Raw genomic sequence first — 21,913 nt, forward strand, 5'->3', positions numbered from 1 at the left:
ACACTCTGGTGGGAACTGACGTGAGATCGGACACTGTGGCGGGGATTGATGTGAGATCGGACACTGTGGTGGGTACTGACGTGAGACCGCACACTGTGGTGGGGATTGACGTGAGACCTGACACTGTGGTGTGGATTGACGTGAGATCGGACACTGTTGTGGGGATTGACGTGATATCGGACACCGTGGTGGGGATTGACGTGAGACCTGACACTGTGGTGGGGGTTGACGTGAGAGCGGACAGTGAGGTGGGGACTGACGTGAGACAGCACACTGTGGTGGGGACTGACGTGAGAACGCACACTGTGGTGGGGATTGACGTGAGACCTGACATTGTGGTGGGGATTGACGTGAGACCGGACACTCTTGTGGGGATTGACGTGATATCGGACACCGTGGTGGGGATTGACGTGAGACCTGACACTGTTGTGGGTACTGATGTGAGACCGCACACTGTGGTGGGGATTGACGTGAGACCTGACACTGTGGTGGGGATTGACGTGAGATCGGGCACTGTTGTGGGGATTGACGTGATATCGGACACCGTGGTGGGGATTGACGTGAGACCTGACACTGTGGTGGGGGTTGACGTGAGATCGGACACTGAGGTGGGGACTGACGTGAGACAGCACACTGTGGTGGGGACTGACGTGAGATCAGACACTGTGGTGGGGTTTGACGTGAGACCGCACACTGTGGTGGGGATTGACGTGAGATCGGACACTGTGGTGGGAACTGACGAGAGCTTGAACACTGTGGTGGGGACTGACGTGAGACGGGACACTGTGCTGTGGACTGACGAGAGCTTGAACACTGTGGTGGGGATTGATGTGAGACCGCACACTGTGGTGGGGATTGACGTGAGACCAGACACTGTGGTGGGGACTGACGTGAGATTGGACACTATAGTGAGGATTGACATGAGATCGGACACTGTGGTGGGGACTGACGAGAGCTTGAACACTTTGGTGGGGACTGACGTGAGATCGGACACTGTGGTGGGGATTGACATGAGACCGCACACTGTGGTGGGGACTGATGTGAGATCGGACACTGTGGTGGGGATTGACGTGAGAACGGACAGTGTGGTGGGGTTTGACGTGAGATCTGACACTGTGGTGGGGACAGACGTGAGATCGGACACTGTGGTGGGGACTGACGTGAGACCGGACACTGTGGTGGGGATTGACGTGAGATCGGACACCGTGGTGGGGATTGACGTGAGACCTGACACTGTGGTGGGGGTTGACGTGAGATCGGACACTGAGGTGGGGACTGACGTGAGACAGCACACTGTGGTGGGGACTGACGTGAGATCGGACACTGTGGTGGGGACTGACGAGAGCTTGAACACTGTGGTGGGGACTGACGTGAGCTTGAACACTGTGGTGGGGATTGATGTGAGACCGCACACTGTGGTGGGGACTGACGTGAGACCGGACACTGTGGTGGGGATTGACGTGAGACCTGACACTGTGGTGGGGATTGACGTGAGATCGGACACTGTGGTGGGGACTGACGTGAGACCGGACACTGTGGTGGGGACTGACATGAGACAGCACACTGTGGTGGGGATTGACGTGAGATCGGACACTGTGGTGGGGACTGACGTGAGATTGCACACTGTGGTGGGGACTGACGTGAGACCGGACACTGTGGTGGGGACTGACGTGAGTTTGCACACTGTGGTGGGGACTGACGTGAGACCGGACACTGTGGTGGGGACTGACGTGAGATTGCACACTGTGGTGGGGACTGACGTGAGACCGGACACTGTGGTGGGGACTGACGTGAGTTTGCACACTGTGGTGGGGACTGACGTGAGATTGCACACTGTGGTGGGGACTGACGTGAGATCGCACACTGTGGTGGGGACTGACGTGAGACCGCACACTGTGCTGGTGATTGACGTAAGATCGGACACTGTGTTGGGGACTGACGTGATTTTGCACACTGTGGTGGGGACTGACGTGAGATCGGACACTGTGGTGGGGACTGACGTGAGATTGCACACTGTGGTGGGGACTGACGTGAGATCGGACACTGTGGTGGGGACTGACGTGAGACCGGACACTGTAGTGGGGATTGACGTGAGACCGCACACTGTGGTGGAGATTGACGTGAGATCGGACACTTTGCTGTGGATTGACGTGAGATCGGACACTTTGGTGGGGATTGACGTGAGACTGCACACTCTGGTGGGGACTGACGTGAGATTGGACACTGTGACGGGGATTGACGTGAGACCTGACACTGTGGTGTGGATTAAAGTGAGACTGGACACTGTGGCGGGGATTGATGTGAGATCGGACACTGTGGTGGGTACTGACGTGAGACCGCACACTGTGGTGGGGATTGACGTGAGACCTGACACTGTGGTGGGGACTGACGTGAGACCGGACACTGTGGTGGGGACTGACGTAAGATTGCACACTGTGGTGGGGACTGACGTGAGATCGGACACTGTGGTGGGGACTGACGTGAGACCGGACACTGTGGTGGGGACTTACGTGAGACCGCACACTGTGGTGGGGATTGACGTGAGACCTGACACTGTGGTGGGGATTGACGTGAGATCGGACACTTTGCTGTGGATTGACGTGAGATCGGACACTTTGGTGGGGATTGACGTGAGACCGCACACTCTGGTGGGAACTGATGTGAGATCGGACACTGTGGTGGGTACTGACGTGAGACCGCACACTGTGGTGGGGATTGACGTGACACCTGACACTGTGGTGGGGATTGACGTGAGACCGGACACTCTTGTGGGGATTGACGTGATATCGGACACCGTGGTGGGGATTGACGTGAGACCTGACACTGTTGTGGGTACTGATGTGAGACCGCACACTGTGGTGGGGATTGACGTGAGACCTGACACTGTGGTGGGGATTGACGTGAGATCGGGCACTGTTGTGGGGATTGACATGATATCGGACACCGTGGTGGGGATTGACGTGAGACCTGACACTGTGGTGGGGGTTGACGTGAGATCGGACACTGAGGTGGGGACTGACGTGAGACAGCACACTGTGGTGGGGACTGACGTGAGATCAGACACTGTGGTGGGGTTTGACGTGAGACCGCACACTGTGGTGGGGATTGACGTGAGATCGGACACTGTGGTGGGGACTGACGTAAGATTGCACACTGTGGTGGGGACTGACGTGAGATCGGACACTGTGGTGGGGACTGACGTGAGACCGGACACTGTGGTGGGGACTTACGTGAGACCGCACACTGTGGTGGGGATTGACGTGAGACCTGACACTGTGGTGGGGATTGACGTGAGATCGGACACTTTGCTGTGGATTGACGTGAGATCGGACACTTTGGTGGGGATTGACGTGAGACCGCACACTCTGGTGGGAACTGACGTGAGATCGGACACTGTGGCGGGGATTGATGTGAGATCGGACACTGTGGTGGGTACTGACGTGAGACCGCACACTGTGGTGGGGATTGACGTGAGACCTGACACTGTGGTGGGGATTGACGTGAGATCGGACACTGTTGTGGGGATTGACGTGATATCGGACACCGTGGTGGGGATTGACGTGAGACCTGACACTGTGGTGGGGGTTGACGTGAGAGCGGACAGTGAGGTGGGGACTGACGTGAGACAGCACACTGTGGTGGGGACTGACGTGAGAACGCACACTGTGGTGGGGATTGACGTGAGACCTGACATTGTGGTGGGGATTGACGTGAGACCGGACACTCTTGTGGGGATTGACGTGATATCGGACACCGTGGTGGGGATTGACGTGAGACCTGACACTGTTGTGGGTACTGATGTGAGACCGCACACTGTGGTGGGGATTGACGTGAGACCTGACACTGTGGTGGGGATTGACGTGAGATCGGGCACTGTTGTGGGGATTGACGTGATATCGGACACCGTGGTGGGGATTGACGTGAGACCTGACACTGTGGTGGGGGTTGACGTGAGATCGGACACTGAGGTGGGGACTGACGTGAGACAGCACACTGTGGTGGGGACTGACGTGAGATCAGACACTGTGGTGGGGTTTGACGTGAGACCGCACACTGTGGTGGGGATTGACGTGAGATCGGACACTGTGGTGGGAACTGACGAGAGCTTGAACACTGTGGTGGGGACTGACGTGAGACGGGACACTGTGCTGTGGACTGACGAGAGCTTGAACACTGTGGTGGGGATTGATGTGAGACCGCACACTGTGGTGGGGATTGACGTGAGACCAGACACTGTGGTGGGGACTGACGTGAGATTGGACACTATAGTGAGGATTGACATGAGATCGGACACTGTGGTGGGGACTGACGAGAGCTTGAACACTTTGGTGGGGACTGACGTGAGATCGGACACTGTGGTGGGGATTGACATGAGACCGCACACTGTGGTGGGGACTGATGTGAGATCGGACACTGTGGTGGGGATTGACGTGAGAACGGACAGTGTGGTGGGGTTTGACGTGAGATCTGACACTGTGGTGGGGACAGACGTGAGATCGGACACTGTGGTGGGGACTGACGTGAGACCGGACACTGTGGTGGGGATTGACGTGAGATCGGACACCGTGGTGGGGATTGACGTGAGACCTGACACTGTGGTGGGGGTTGACGTGAGATCGGACACTGAGGTGGGGACTGACGTGAGACAGCACACTGTGGTGGGGACTGACGTGAGATCGGACACTGTGGTGGGGACTGACGAGAGCTTGAACACTGTGGTGGGGACTGACGTGAGCTTGAACACTGTGGTGGGGATTGATGTGAGACCGCACACTGTGGTGGGGACTGACGTGAGACCGGACACTGTGGTGGGGATTGACGTGAGACCTGACACTGTGGTGGGGATTGACGTGAGATCGGACACTGTGGTGGGGACTGACGTGAGACCGGACACTGTGGTGGGGACTGACATGAGACAGCACACTGTGGTGGGGATTGACGTGAGATCGGACACTGTGGTGGGGACTGACGTGAGATTGCACACTGTGGTGGGGACTGACGTGAGACCGGACACTGTGGTGGGGACTGACGTGAGTTTGCACACTGTGGTGGGGACTGACGTGAGACCGGACACTGTGGTGGGGACTGACGTGAGATTGCACACTGTGGTGGGGACTGACGTGAGACCGGACACTGTGGTGGGGACTGACGTGAGTTTGCACACTGTGGTGGGGACTGACGTGAGATTGCACACTGTGGTGGGGACTGACGTGAGATCGCACACTGTGGTGGGGACTGACGTGAGACCGCACACTGTGGTGGTGATTGACGTAAGATCGGACACTGTGTTGGGGACTGACGTGATTTTGCACACTGTGGTGGGGACTGACGTGAGATCGGACACTGTGGTGGGGACTGATGTGAGACCGCACACTGTGGTGGGGACTGACGTGAGATCGGACACTGTGGTGGCGACTGACGTGAGATCGGACACTGTGGTGGGGACTGACGTGAGACCGGACACTGTGGTGGGGATTGACGTGAGATCGGACACTTTGCTGTGGATTGACGTGAGATCGGACACTTTGGTGAGGATTGACGTGAGACCGCACACTCTGGTGGAGACTGACGTGAGATTGGACACTGTGACGGGGATTGACGTGAGACCTGACACTGTGGTGTGGATTAAAGTGAGACTGGACACTGTGGCGGGGATTGATGTGAGATCGGACACTGTGGTGGGTACTGACGTGAGACCGCACACTGTGGTGGGGATTGACGTGAGACCTGACACTGTGGTGGGGACTGACGTGAGATTGGACACTGTGGTGGGGATTGACGTGAGATCGGACACTGTGGTGGGGACTGACGTAAGATTGCACACTGTGGTGGGGACTGACGTGAGATCGGACACTGTGGTGGGGACTGACGTGAGACCGGACACTGTGGTGGGGACTTACGTGAGACCGCACACTGTGGTGGGGATTGACGTGAGACCTGACACTGTGGTGGGGATTGACGTGAGATCGGACACTTTGCTGAGGATTGACGTGAGATCGGACACTTTGGTGGGGATTGACGTGAGACCGCACACTCTGGTGGGAACTGACGTGAGATCGGACACTGTGGCGGGGATTGATGTGAGATCGGACACTGTGGTGGGTACTGACGTGAGACCGCACACTGTGGTGGGGATTGACGTGAGACCGCACACTGTGGTGGGGACTGACGTGAGATCGGACACTGTGGTGTGGATTGACGTGAGACCGCACACTGTGGTGGGGACTGACGTGAGATCGGAAACTGTGGTGGGGTTTGACGTGAGAGCTGACACTGTGGTGTGGACTGACGTGAGATCGGACACTGTCGTGTGGATTGACGTGAGACCGCACACTGTGGTGGGGATTGACGTGAGACCTGACACTGTGGTGGGGACTGACGTGAGACCGGACACTGTGGTGGGGATTGACGTGAGACCTGACACTGTGGTGGGGATTGACGTGAGATCGGACACTGTGGTGGGGACTGACGTGAGACCGGACACTGTGGTGGGAACTGACGTGAGACTGGAAACTGTGGTGGGGACTGACGTGAGACCGGACAGTGTGGTGGGGTTTGACGTGAGATCTGACACTGTGGTGGGGACAGATGTGAGACCGGACACTGTGGTGGGGACTGACGTGAGACCGGACACTGTAGTGGGGATTGACGTGAGACCGCACACTGTGGTGGAGATTGACGTGAGATCGGACACTTTGCTGTGGATTGACGTGAGATCGGACACTTTGGTGGGGATTGACATGAGACCGCACACTCTGGTGGGGACTGACGTGAGATTGGACACTGTGACGGGGATTGACGTGAGACCTGACACTGTGGTGTGGATTAAAGTGAGACTGGACACTGTGGCGGGGATTGATGTGAGATCGGACACTGTGGTGGGTACTGACGTGAGACCGCACACTGTGGTGGGGATTGACGTGAGACCTGACACTGTGGTGGGGACTGACGTGAGACCGGACACTGTGGTGGGGACTGACGTAAGATTGCACACTGTGGTGGGGACTGACGTGAGATCGGACACTGTGGTGGGGACTGACGTGAGACCGGACACTGTGGTGGGGACTTACGTGAGACCGCACACTGTGGTGGGGATTGACGTGAGACCTGACACTGTGGTGGGGATTGACGTGAGATCGGACACTTTGCTGTGGATTGACGTGAGATCGGACACTTTGGTGGGGATTGACGTGAGACCGCACACTCTGGTGGGAACTGACGTGAGATCGGACACTGTGGCGGGGATTGATGTGAGATCGGACACTGTGGTGGGTACTGACGTGAGACCGCACACTGTGGTGGGGATTGACGTGAGACCTGACACTGTGGTGGGGATTGACGTGAGACCGGACACTCTTGTGGGGATTGACGTGATATCGGACACCGTGGTGGGGATTGACGTGAGACCTGACACTGTTGTGGGTACTGATGTGAGACCGCACACTGTGGTGGGGATTGACGTGAGACCTGACACTGTGGTGGGGATTGACGTGAGATCGGGCACTGTTGTGGGGATTGACGTGATATCGGACACCGTGGTGGGGATTGACGTGAGACCTGACACTGTGGTGGGGGTTGACGTGAGAGCGGACAGTGAGGTGGGGACTGACGTGAGACAGCACACTGTGGTGGGGACTGACGTGAGAACGCACACTGTGGTGGGGATTGACGTGAGACCTGACATTGTGGTGGGGATTGACGTGAGACCGGACACTCTTGTGGGGATTGACGTGATATCGGACACCGTGGTGGGGATTGACGTGAGACCTGACACTGTTGTGGGTACTGATGTGAGACCGCACACTGTGGTGGGGACTGACGTAAGATTGCACACTGTGGTGGGGACTGACGTGAGATCGGACACTGTGGTGGGGACTGACGTGAGACCGGACACTGTGGTGGGGACTTACGTGAGACCGCACACTGTGGTGGGGATTGACGTGAGACCTGACACTGTGGTGGGGATTGACGTGAGATCGGACACTTTGCTGTGGATTGACGTGAGATCGGACACTTTGGTGGGGATTGACGTGAGACCGCACACTCTGGTGGGAACTGACGTGAGACCGGACACTGTGGTGGGGACTGACGTGAGATCGGACACTGTGGTGTGGATTGACGTGAGATCGGACACTTTGGTGGGAACTGACGTGAGATCGGACACTGTGGCGGGGATTGATGTGAGATCGGACACTGTGGTGGGTACTGACGTGAGACCGCACACTGTGGTGGGGATTGACGTGAGACCTGACACTGTGGTGGGGACTGACGTGAGACCGCACACTGTGGTGGGGACTGACGTGAGATCGGACACTGTGGTGTGGATTGACGTGAGACCGCACACTGTGGTGGGGACTGACGTGAGATCGGAAACTGTGGTGGGGTTTGACGTGAGACCTGACACTGTGGTGTGGACTGACGTGAGATCGGACACTGTGGTGTGGATTGACGTGAGACCGCACACTGTGGTGGGGACTGACGTGAGATCGGACACTGTGGTGGGGTTTGACGTGATACCTGACACTGTGGTGGGGACTGACGTGAGATCGGACACTGTTGTGTGGATTGACGTGAGACCGCACACTGTGGTGGGGACTGACGTGATATCGGACACTGTGGTGGGGACTGACGTGAGACCGGACACTGTGGTGGGGACTGACGTGAGTTTGCACACTGTGGTGGGGACTGACGTGAGATCGCACACTGTGGTGGGGACTGACGTGAGACCGCACACTGTGGTGGTGATTGACGTAAGATCGGACACTGTGTTGGGGACTGACGTGATTTTGCACACTGTGGTGGGGACTGACGTGAGATCGGACACTGTGTTGGGGACTGATGTGAGACCGCACACTGTGGTGGGGACTGACGTGAGATCGGACACTGTGGTGGCGACTGACGTGAGATCGGACACTGTGGTGGGGACTGACGTGAGACCGGACACTGTGGTGGGGATTGACGTGAGATCGGACACTTTGCTGTGGATTGACGTGAGATCGGACACTTTGGTGAGGATTGACGTGAGACCGCACACTCTGGTGGGGACTGACGTGAGATTGGACACTGTGACGGGGATTGACGTGAGACCTGACACTGTGGTGTGGATTAAAGTGAGACTGGACACTGTGGCGGGGATTGATGTGAGATCGGACACTGTGGTGGGTACTGACGTGAGACCGCACACTGTGGTGGGGATTGACGTGAGACCTGACACTGTGGTGGGGACTGACGTGAGATTGGACACTGTGGTGGGGATTGACGTGAGATCGGACACTGTGGTGGGGACTGACGTAAGATTGCACACTGTGGTGGGGACTGACGTGAGATCGGACACTGTGGTGGGGACTGACGTGAGACCGGACACTGTGGTGGGGACTTACGTGAGACCGCACACTGTGGTGGGGATTGACGTGAGACCTGACACTGTGGTGGGGATTGACGTGAGATCGGACACTTTGCTGTGGATTGACGTGAGATCGGACACTCTGGTGGGAACTGACGTGAGATCGGACACTGTGGCGGGGATTGATGTGAGATCGGACACTGTGGTGGGTACTGACGTGAGACCGCACACTGTGGTGGGGATTGACGTGAGATCTGACACTGTGGTGGGGATTGACGTGAGATCGGACACTGTTGTGGGGATTGACGTGATATCGGACACCGTGGTGGGGATTGACATGAGACCTGACACTGTGGTGGGGGTTGACGTGAGAGCGGACACTGAGGTGGGGACTGACGTGAGACAGCACACTGTGGTGGGGACTGACGTGAGATCGGACACTGTGGTGGGGACTGACGAGAGCTTGAACACTGTGGTGGGGACTGACGTGAGACCGGACACTGTGGTGGGGACTGACGTGAGACTGGAAACTGTGGTGGGGATTGACGTGAGACCGCACACTGTGGTGGGGACTGACGTGAGACCGGACACTGTGGTGGGGACTGACGTGAGATCGGACACTGTGGTGTGGATTGACGTGAGACCGCACACTGTGGTGGGGACTGACGTGAGATCGGAAACTGTGGTGGGGTTTGACGTGAGACCTGACACTGTGGTGTGGACTGACGTGAGATCGGACACTGTGGTGTGGATTGACGTGAGACCGCACACTGTGGTGGGGACTGACGTGAGATCGGACACTGTGGTGGGGTTTGACGTGATACCTGACACTGTGGTGGGGACTGACGTGAGATCGGACACTGTGGTGTGGATTGACGTGAGACCGCACACTGTGGTGGGGATTGACGTGAGACCGGATACTGTGGTGGGGACTGACGAGAGCTTGAACATTGTGGTGGGGATTGATGTGAGACCGCACACTGTGGTGGGGACTGACGTGAGATTGGACACTATAGTGAGGATTGACGTGAGATCGGACACTGTGGTGGGGATTGACGTGAGACCGTACTCTATGGTGGCGATTGACGTGAGATCGGACACTGTAGTGGGGATTGACGTGAGATCGGACACTGTGGTGGGGATTGACGTGAGTCCGGACTCTGTGGTGGGGACTGACGTGAGACTGGAAACTGTGGTGGGGCTTGACGTGAGACCTGACACTGTGGTGGGGACAGGCATGAGACCGGACACTGTGGTGGGGATTGACGTGAGATCGGACACCGTGGTGGGGATTGACGTGTGACCTGACACTGTGGTGGGGGTTGACGTGAGATCGGACACTGAGGTGGGGACTGACTTGAGACAGCACACTGTGGTGGGGACTGACGTGAGATCGGACACTGTGGTGGGGTCTGACGAGAGCTTGAACTCTGTGGTGGGGACTGACGTGAGACCGGACGCTGTGGTGGGGACTGACGAGAGCTTGAACACTGTGGTGGGGATTGATGTGAGACCGCACACTGTGGTGGGGATTGATGTGAGACCGGACACTGTGGTGGGGACTGACGTGAGATTGGACACTGTGGTGGGGATTGACGTGAGACCGGACACTGTGGTGGGGACTGACGTGAGATCGGACACTGTGGTGTGGATTGACGTGAGACCTGACACTGTGGTGGGGACTGACGTGAGATCGGACACTGTGGTGGGGATTGACGTGAGACCGGACACTGTGGTGGGGACTGACGTGAGACTGGAAACTGTGGTGGGGATTGACGTGAGACCGCACACTGTGGTGGGGACTGACGTGAGATCGGACACTGTGGTGTGGATTGACGTGAGACCGCACACTGTGGTGGGGACTGACGTGAGATCGGAAACTGTGGTGGGGTTTGACGTGAGACCTGACACTGTGGTGTGGACTGACGTGAGATCGGACACTGTGGTGTGGATTGACGTGAGACCGCACATTGTGGTGGGGACTGACGTGAGATCGGACACTGTGGTGGGGTTTGACGTGATACCTGACACTGTGGTGGGGACTGACGTGAGATCGGACACTGTGGTGTGGATTGACGTGAGACCGCACACTGTGGTGGGGACTGACGTGAGATTGGACACTGTGGTGGGGACTGACGTGAGACCTGACACTGTGGTGGGGACTGACCTGAGACCTTACTCTGTTGTGGGGATTGACGTGATATCGGACACCGTGATGGGGATTGACGTGAGACCTGACACTGTGGTGGGGGTTGACGTGAGATCGGACACTGAGGTGGAGACTGACGTGAGACAGCACACTGTGGTGGGGACTGACGTGAGATCGGACACTGTGGTGGGGACTGACGAGAGCTTGAACACTGTGGTGGGGATTGACGTGAGACCGCGCACTGTGGTGGGGACTGAAGTGAGATCGGACACTGTGGTGTGGATTGACGTGAGACCGCACACTGTGGTGGGGACTGACGTGAGATCGGAAACTGTGGTGGGGTTTGACGTGAGAGCTGACACTGTGGTGTGGATTGACGTGAGACCGCACACTGTGGTGGGGATTGACGTGAGACCTGACACTGTGGTGGGGACTGACGTGAGACCGGACACTGTGGTGGGGACTGACGTGAGATCGGACACTGTGGTGGGGATTGACGTGAGATCGGACACTGTGGTGGGGACTGACGTGGGATCGGACACTGTGGTGGGGATTGACGTGAGATCGGATACTGTGGTGGGGACTGACGTGAGATCGGACACTGTGGTGGGGACTGACGAGAGCTTGAACTCTGTGGTGGGGACTGACGTGAGACCGGACACTGTGGTGGGGACTGACGAGAGCTTGAATATTGTGGTGGGGATTGATGTGAGACCGGACACTGTGGTGGGGTTTGACGTGAGACCGCACACTGTGGTGGGGACTGACGTGAGATCGGACACTGTGGTGGGGATTGACATGAGACCGCACACTCTGGTGGGGACTGACGTGAGATTGGACACTGTGACGGGGATTGACGTGAGACCTGACACTGTGGTGTGGATTAAAGTGAGACTGGACACTGTGGCGGGGATTGATGTGAGATCGGACACTGTGGTGGGTACTGACGTGAGACCGCACACTGTGGTGGGGATTGACGTGAGACCTGACACTGTGGTGGGGACTGACGTGAGACCGGACACTGTGGTGGGGACTGACGTAAGATTGCACACTGTGGTGGGGACTGACGTGAGATCGGACACTGTGGTGGGGACTGACGTGAGACCGGACACTGTGGTGGGGACTTACGTGAGACCGCACACTGTGGTGGGGATTGACGTGAGACCTGACACTGTGGTGGGGATTGACGTGAGATCGGACACTTTGCTGTGGATTGACGTGAGATCGGACACTTTGGTGGGGATTGACGTGAGACCGCACACTCTGGTGGGAACTGACGTGAGATCGGACACTGTGGCGGGGATTGATGTGAGATCGGACACTGTGGTGGGTACTGACGTGAGACCGCACACTGTGGTGGGGATTGACGTGAGACCTGACACTGTGGTGGGGATTGACGTGAGACCGGACACTCTTGTGGGGATTGACGTGATATCGGACACCGTGGTGGGGATTGACGTGAGACCTGACACTGTTGTGGGTACTGATGTGAGACCGCACACTGTGGTGGGGATTGACGTGAGACCTGACACTGTGGTGGGGATTGACGTGAGATCGGGCACTGTTGTGGGGATTGACGTGATATCGGACACCGTGGTGGGGATTGACGTGAGACCTGACACTGTGGTGGGGGTTGACGTGAGAGCGGACAGTGAGGTGGGGACTGACGTGAGACAGCACACTGTGGTGGGGACTGACGTGAGAACGCACACTGTGGTGGGGATTGACGTGAGACCTGACATTGTGGTGGGGATTGACGTGAGACCGGACACTCTTGTGGGGATTGACGTGATATCGGACACCGTGGTGGGGATTGACGTGAGACCTGACACTGTTGTGGGTACTGATGTGAGACCGCACACTGTGGTGGGGACTGACGTAAGATTGCACACTGTGGTGGGGACTGACGTGAGATCGGACACTGTGGTGGGGACTGACGTGAGACCGGACACTGTGGTGGGGACTTACGTGAGACCGCACACTGTGGTGGGGATTGACGTGAGACCTGACACTGTGGTGGGGATTGACGTGAGATCGGACACTTTGCTGTGGATTGACGTGAGATCGGACACTTTGGTGGGGATTGACGTGAGACCGCACACTCTGGTGGGAACTGACGTGAGACCGGACACTGTGGTGGGGACTGACGTGAGATCGGACACTGTGGTGTGGATTGACGTGAGATCGGACACTTTGGTGGGAACTGACGTGAGATCGGACACTGTGGCGGGGATTGATGTGAGATCGGACACTGTGGTGGGTACTGACGTGAGACCGCACACTGTGGTGGGGATTGACGTGAGACCTGACACTGTGGTGGGGACTGACGTGAGACCGCACACTGTGGTGGGGACTGACGTGAGATCGGACACTGTGGTGTGGATTGACGTGAGACCGCACACTGTGGTGGGGACTGACGTGAGATCGGAAACTGTGGTGGGGTTTGACGTGAGACCTGACACTGTGGTGTGGACTGACGTGAGATCGGACACTGTGGTGTGGATTGACGTGAGACCGCACACTGTGGTGGGGACTGACGTGAGATCGGACACTGTGGTGGGGTTTGACGTGATACCTGACACTGTGGTGGGGACTGACGTGAGATCGGACACTGTTGTGTGGATTGACGTGAGACCGCACACTGTGGTGGGGACTGACGTGATATCGGACACTGTGGTGGGGACTGACGTGAGACCGGACACTGTGGTGGGGACTGACGTGAGTTTGCACACTGTGGTGGGGACTGACGTGAGATCGCACACTGTGGTGGGGACTGACGTGAGACCGCACACTGTGGTGGTGATTGACGTAAGATCGGACACTGTGTTGGGGACTGACGTGATTTTGCACACTGTGGTGGGGACTGACGTGAGATCGGACACTGTGTTGGGGACTGATGTGAGACCGCACACTGTGGTGGGGACTGACGTGAGATCGGACACTGTGGTGGCGACTGACGTGAGATCGGACACTGTGGTGGGGACTGACGTGAGACCGGACACTGTGGTGGGGATTGACGTGAGATCGGACACTTTGCTGTGGATTGACGTGAGATCGGACACTTTGGTGAGGATTGACGTGAGACCGCACACTCTGGTGGGGACTGACGTGAGATTGGACACTGTGACGGGGATTGACGTGAGACCTGACACTGTGGTGTGGATTAAAGTGAGACTGGACACTGTGGCGGGGATTGATGTGAGATCGGACACTGTGGTGGGTACTGACGTGAGACCGCACACTGTGGTGGGGATTGACGTGAGACCTGACACTGTGGTGGGGACTGACGTGAGATTGGACACTGTGGTGGGGATTGACGTGAGATCGGACACTGTGGTGGGGACTGACGTAAGATTGCACACTGTGGTGGGGACTGACGTGAGATCGGACACTGTGGTGGGGACTGACGTGAGACCGGACACTGTGGTGGGGACTTACGTGAGACCGCACACTGTGGTGGGGATTGACGTGAGACCTGACACTGTGGTGGGGATTGACGTGAGATCGGACACTTTGCTGTGGATTGACGTGAGATCGGACACTCTGGTGGGAACTGACGTGAGATCGGACACTGTGGCGGGGATTGATGTGAGATCGGACACTGTGGTGGGTACTGACGTGAGACCGCACACTGTGGTGGGGATTGACGTGAGATCTGACACTGTGGTGGGGATTGACGTGAGATCGGACACTGTTGTGGGGATTGACGTGATATCGGACACCGTGGTGGGGATTGACATGAGACCTGACACTGTGGTGGGGGTTGACGTGAGAGCGGACACTGAGGTGGGGACTGACGTGAGACAGCACACTGTGGTGGGGACTGACGTGAGATCGGACACTGTGGTGGGGACTGACGAGAGCTTGAACACTGTGGTGGGGACTGACGTGAGACCGGACACTGTGGTGGGGACTGACGTGAGACTGGAAACTGTGGTGGGGATTGACGTGAGACCGCACACTGTGGTGGGGACTGACGTGAGACCGGACACTGTGGTGGGGACTGACGTGAGATCGGACACTGTGGTGTGGATTGACGTGAGACCGCACACTGTGGTGGGGACTGACGTGAGATCGGAAACTGTGGTGGGGTTTGACGTGAGACCTGACACTGTGGTGTGGACTGACGTGAGATCGGACACTGTGGTGTGGATTGACGTGAGACCGCACACTGTGGTGGGGACTGACGTGAGATCGGACACTGTGGTGGGGTTTGACGTGATACCTGACACTGTGGTGGGGACTGACGTGAGATCGGACACTGTGGTGTGGATTGACGTGAGACCGCACACTGTGGTGGGGATTGACGTGAGACCGGATACTGTGGTGGGGACTGACGAGAGCTTGAACATTGTGGTGGGGATTGATGTGAGACCGCACACTGTGGTGGGGACTGACGTGAGATTGGACACTATAGTGAGGATTGACGTGAGATCGGACACTGTGGTGGGGATTGACGTGAGACCGTACTCTATGGTGGCGATTGACGTGAGATCGGACACTGTAGTGGGGATTGACGTGAGATCGGACACTGTGGTGGGGATTGACGTGAGTCCGGACTCTGTGGTGGGGACTGACGTGAGACTGGAAACTGTGGTGGGGCTTGACGTGAGACCTGACACTGTGGTGGGGACAGGCATGAGACCGGACACTGTGGTGGGGATTGACGTGAGATCGGACACCGTGGTGGGGATTGACGTGTGACCTGACACTGTGGTGGGGGTTGACGTGAGATCGGACACTGAGGTGGGGACTGACTTGAGACAGCACACTGTGGTGGGGACTGACGTGAGATCGGACACTGTGGTGGGGTCTGACGAGAGCTTGAACTCTGTGGTGGGGACTGACGTGAGACCGGACGCTGTGGTGGGGACTGACGAGAGCTTGAACACTGTGGTGGGGATTGATGTGAGACCGCACACTGTGGTGGGGATTGATGTGAGACCGGACACTGTGGTGGGGACTGACGTGAGATTGGACACTGTGGTGGGGATTGACGTGAGACCGGACACTGTGGTGGGGACTGACGTGAGATCGGACACTGTGGTGTGGATTGACGTGAGACCTGACACTGTGGTGGGGACTGACGTGAGATCGGACACTGTGGTGGGGATTGACGTGAGACCGGACACTGTGGTGGGGACTGACGTGAGACTGGAAACTGTGGTGGGGATTGACGTGAGACCGCACACTGTGGTGGGGACTGACGTGAGATCGGACACTGTGGTGTGGATTGACGTGAGACCGCACACTGTGGTGGGGACTGACGTGAGATCGGAAACTGTGGTGGGGTTTGACGTGAGACCTGACACTGTGGTGTGGACTGACGTGAGATCGGACACTGTGGTGTGGATTGACGTGAGACCGCACACTGTGGTGGGGACTGACGTGAGATCGGACACTGTGGTGGGGTTTGACGTGATACCTGACACTGTGGTGGGGACTGACGTGAGATCGGACACTGTGGTGTGGATTGACGTGAGACCGCACACTGTGGTGGGGACTGACGTGAGATTGGACACTGTGGTGGGGACTGACGTGAGACCTGACACTGTGGTGGGGACTGACCTGAGACCTTACTCTGTTGTGGGGATTGACGTGATATCGGACACCGTGATGGGGATTGACGTGAGACCTGACACTGTGGTGGGGGTTGACGTGAGATCGGACACTGAGGTGGAGACTGACGTGAGACAGCACACTGTGGTGGGGACTGACGTGAGATCGGACACTGTGGTGGGGACTGACGAGAGCTTGAACACTGTGGTGGGGATTGACGTGAGACCGCGCACTGTGGTGGGGACTGACGTGAGATCGGACACTGTGGTGTGGATTGACGTGAGACCGCACACTGTGGTGGGGACTGACGTGAGATCGGAAACTGTGGTGGGGTTTGACGTGAGAGCTGACACTGTGGTGTGGATTGACGTGAGACCGCACACTGTGGTGGGGATTGACGTGAGACCTGACACTGTGGTGGGGACTGACGTGAGACCGGACACTGTGGTGGGGACTGACGTGAGATCGGACACTGTGGTGGGGATTGACGTGAGATCGGACACTGTGGTGGGGACTGACGTGGGATCGGACACTGTGGTGGGGATTGACGTGAGATCGGATACTGTGGTGGGGACTGACGTGAGATCGGACACTGTGGTGGGGACTGACGAGAGCTTGAACTCTGTGGTGGGGACTGACGTGAGACCGGACACTGTGGTGGGGACTGACGAGAGCTTGAATATTGTGGTGGGGATTGATGTGAGACCGGACACTGTGGTGGGGTTTGACGTGAGACCGCACACTGTGGTGGGGACTGACGTGAGATCGGACACTGTGGTGGGGACTGACATGAGACCGCACACTGTGGTGGGGATTGATGTGAGACCGGACACTATGGTGGGGACTGACGTGGGATCGGACACTGTGGTGGGGATTGACGTGAGATCGGATACTGTGGTGGGGACTGACGTGAGATCGGACACTGTGGTGGGGACTGACGAGAGCTTGAACTCTGTGGTGGGGACTGACGTGAGACCGGACACTGTGGTGGGGACTGACGAGAGCTTGAATATTGTGGTGGGGATTGATGTGAGACCGGACACTGTGGTGGGGTTTGACGTGAGACCGCACACTGTGGTGGGGACTGACGTGAGATCGGACACTGTGGTGGGGACTGACATGAGACCGCACACTGTGGTGGGGATTGATGTGAGACCGGACACTGTGGTGGGGACTGACGTGAGATCGGACACTGTGGTGGGGACTGACATGAGATCGGACACTGTGGTGGGGATTGACGTGAGACCTGACACTGTGGTGGGGATTGATGTGAGACCGGACACACTGGTGGAGTAACAGAAAATGGATTATTATGTGAAAGGTTGAAAAGAGGCGAACTCCTCTTTGGGCACCGGTGCTGTAGGTGGTTAAGAAGCCAGCTGGCGTGTTGGAGAAGGTCAGAGTTCTGGAGATGTGATGCCGTTGTCCAGTGTGAGACTGTGTATTGTGTTCTGAAGCAGACGGAGCAAAGCTGCTTGATGAACTGGTCTCCCAATCTAAACCCAATCGCACTGATATAGAGAAAACTGGATACAGTAGATGACCCTTTGCAAGAGAAGTGCCACTCCACCTTGAAGAAATGTTTGAGGCTCTGACTGGTTGTGAGGGTGTATGTGTAAGGGCAAATGCAGCATTTGTCCTGCTTGCAGGGTTAGGATCAGTGGGGAGGGAGTCACGTAGAGAGCATTCCCTATGGAAAGTACAGAATGGTTAGCAGGGGAATGGAGAGAAAGATGTGTTTAGTGGAAAGATCCCATTGTAGATGGCTTCCATGTCAGGCAGTGGAGAATGAGGCCTGGAATTGTGGCAGAGAAACAGGAGGGGCCCAGAGGTGAGCACATCTTACCCTCTCTACCTCCCCCCCCCCACTATCTGCTTGAGGTAAGCACATCTTTCCCTCTCTACCTCCCCCCCCCCCCCGCCCACTATCTGCTTTTTCTACCCTTCCCACTGACCTCCCTCCTGGCACTTACCTCTACAAGCAAGGCAAGTGCTTCACCTGTCCCTACACCTCCCCCTCCGCATCATTCAGGCCCCAAATAGTCCTTTCAAGTGAGGTGACATTTTTACCTCTGAGTTTGTTGGAGTCATCTACTGTATCTAGTTATTTCAGTGTGGCTTCTCTACATCAGTGAGACTTGAGATAGGTAAACTGTTCATTTCCCTCCACAGATGCTGCCATACCTTCTGAATTCATATTGCTAAAGATTTCCAGCATCTGCAGAATCTCTTGTGATGATGTTGAATATTGTGTGCAGTTTGGGACGCTGTATCTAAGTCAGGATAGTCTAGATATGGAAGGAGTGCAATGAATGTTCACTGGACTGAGCTGGCAGGACTGATGTATGAAGTGAGAACTGGGTAATGCAGCCAGCTCCGTATACATGTGGTGTCTCTAGGGGGTCTTGTCACTTGACTAACTTGTGCCTGAGGAAGGCAGTGGGGTTTATGGTTGAAACGTTGCAGTCCATATCTGTAAGTATGTGACTGTTATGGCCAAAGGATAGTATGGATAGATCTGATAACCAGTCACCAAACTTCCAGCATCAGTTAGGCTTATATTCACCATGGTTTAGAAGACTGAGAGATGTTCTCTTTGAATTTGCAGCATTCGGATGGATGGGACCTGCTACTTACAAAGATGTTTCTGATGATGGGGTGGTGTAGTACCAGGGTCACAATTCGAAGTTCATAAAATTCAAAGTAAATTTATAATCAAAGTACATACTGTACATGTCACCATATGTAAGCCTCCATTACTCTTGATAGACCATGGATTTGTGCCTTGGAAAGTTTCCAGGGCGCAAGCCTGGGCAAGGTTTTTTTTTTATGGAAGACCGGCAGTTGTCCAAGCTGCAAGTCTCCCCTCTCCATGACACCGATGTTGTCCAAGGGAAGGGCATTAGTATGTCACCATATACAGACCTGAGATTCATTTTCTTGCAGGCATACTCAATAAATCCAATAACCATAATAGAGTCAGTGGAAGACTGCATCAACAGAGTGGACAACAAACTCTGCAAATACAAAAAAATGACATAATAATAAAAATAATAATAATAACAACTAAGCAATAAACATCAAAAACATGAGATGAAGAATCCTTAAAATTGAATCCATAGGATGTGAGAACAGTTCAGTGAAGTTGAGTAAAGTTACCCCTTCTGGTTCAAGAGCCTGATGTCTGAGGGGTAGTAACTGTTCCTGAACCTGGTAGTGTGGGTACAGAGGCTCTTGCACCTTCTTCCCAATAGCTGCAGTGAGAACGGAGCATAACCTGGCTGGTGGGCTCCCTGACGATGGATGTTGCTTTCCTACGACAGCGCTCCATGTAGATGTGCTCAATGGTGGGGAGGGCTTTATCTGTGGTGGACTGGGACTGTGTCCATTACTTTTTGTAGGATTTTCCGTTCAAGGGCGCAAGTGCTTCCATACTAGGCTGTAATGCAACCAGTCAATATACTCTCCACCACACATCTATAGAAGTTTGTTAAAGTTTTAGATGACATGCCAAATCTTCATAAACTCTTAAGGAGGTAGGGTGCTGACGTGCTTTCTTTGTAATTGCAGTTGTGTTGGGCTCAGGACAGGGCCTCTGAAATAATAATGAATTAATCCCCCAATGATGACTGGCTAATGGACCTCTGGTTTCCTTCTCTTGAAGTCAGTAATCAGCTCATTGGTTAATGGCTAGGCCATTGAGATGAAGAGAAGTTTCTTCTACCAGGGGTGATGAACTAATGGTATTCTCTTCCATAGTCAGTAATTGAAGCCCAGTCATTAAATTAAGCAACAGAGTTAGATATATTTCTCAGGGCTACAGTCAAAGTCGAGTCTATTGTCATCTGCACAAGTACACAGATGCACTGGTGCAATGAAAAACTTCCTTGCAGCAACATCATGACCCAGAGCGCCAGGTAAACAGTGTTCACAAGGAAACATCAGTTATCCATGATGCGAGAATACAATCGGAACAAGCAAACTCCGTGGTAGTACAAAGTGGTCATGGAGTTGCTATACTGAGATAGTGATTAGAGTTGTGCAGGTTGGTTGTAAAAACGGATGGTTGAAGGGAAGTTCCTGTCTTGAACCAGGTGGTATAGGACTTTGGCGATCAAGGGGTATGGAACCAAATGTGGACGATTGTACATGATCAGATTGAACGGTTGGGCAGACTGGAAGAGGCAAGTGGCCTCCCTACTCCTCCTTCTTTCTATGTTTCTGTACATGTATCTATCAGGTTTGGAGCCTCCATTGAGGCGGGAGTGGGTGGGATGTTAATAGATTGGTGGTGGCTTACCCAGACACATTGTGTGGGTCTGCATGGAGACATGCAGACTTGCTGTACTTTCACCTTGCATTCACTTTCTCGCTCTCTTTGTCTTCTGCAGAGGTGAAAATTGACTACGTCCCCCGACAAGGTACAGTCTTTATTCTTCCTGCAGCTTTTCTGACTGTAGCATGCTCATTCCTGCCCAGCTCCAGTGCTAACAGAGGTGTTCCTGCCCTCCACAGATCCTCCCAAGATTCATCTGGACTGTTTGGGCAGCATTCCCGATGCCACCATAGTGGTTGTGGCTGGGAACAAGCTGCGTCTGGATGTGCCCATCAGTGGAGAGCCAACTCCCACCGTGGTCTGGACCAAGGGTGATAAGGTATGCTCGGGACAGAGGGATTCCCCCCCCCCCCCAGATTTACACTCACAGCTCAGCCGGTGGGAGAGAGAGGTGCACGAGGAAAGATCACCCAGGTGTACAGTAGACCACAGGAAGCTCACAGCTCACCCGGTGGAAGAGAAGGGTGTACAAGGAGGGATGGTGCTAATATACTCAATGAACTGCACACAGAATGGGGATCTGCAC

The 21,913-nt window shown here is 55.5% G+C and overlaps 1 protein-coding gene across 1 annotated transcript in view; it reads left to right on the top strand.

Moving 5' to 3' along the window:
• The window catches only part of LOC140729835 (myosin-binding protein C, cardiac-type-like), a gene marked incomplete at its 5' end in the record, with an annotated part of 441,607 nt that overhangs the window by 116,466 nt on the left and 303,228 nt on the right, over positions 1 to 21,913 (top strand). The window contains 2 exons of the mRNA XM_073050048.1: positions 21,443 to 21,472; positions 21,567 to 21,706. Coding sequence (XP_072906149.1) covers positions 21,443 to 21,472; positions 21,567 to 21,706 — 170 coding nt within the window. The remainder of the gene's footprint in view (positions 1 to 21,442; positions 21,473 to 21,566; positions 21,707 to 21,913) is intronic.

This window comes from Hemitrygon akajei, chromosome 6 (genome assembly GCF_048418815.1).
Source record: "Hemitrygon akajei chromosome 6, sHemAka1.3, whole genome shotgun sequence".
Taxonomy (NCBI): Eukaryota; Metazoa; Chordata; class Chondrichthyes; order Myliobatiformes; family Dasyatidae; genus Hemitrygon; species Hemitrygon akajei.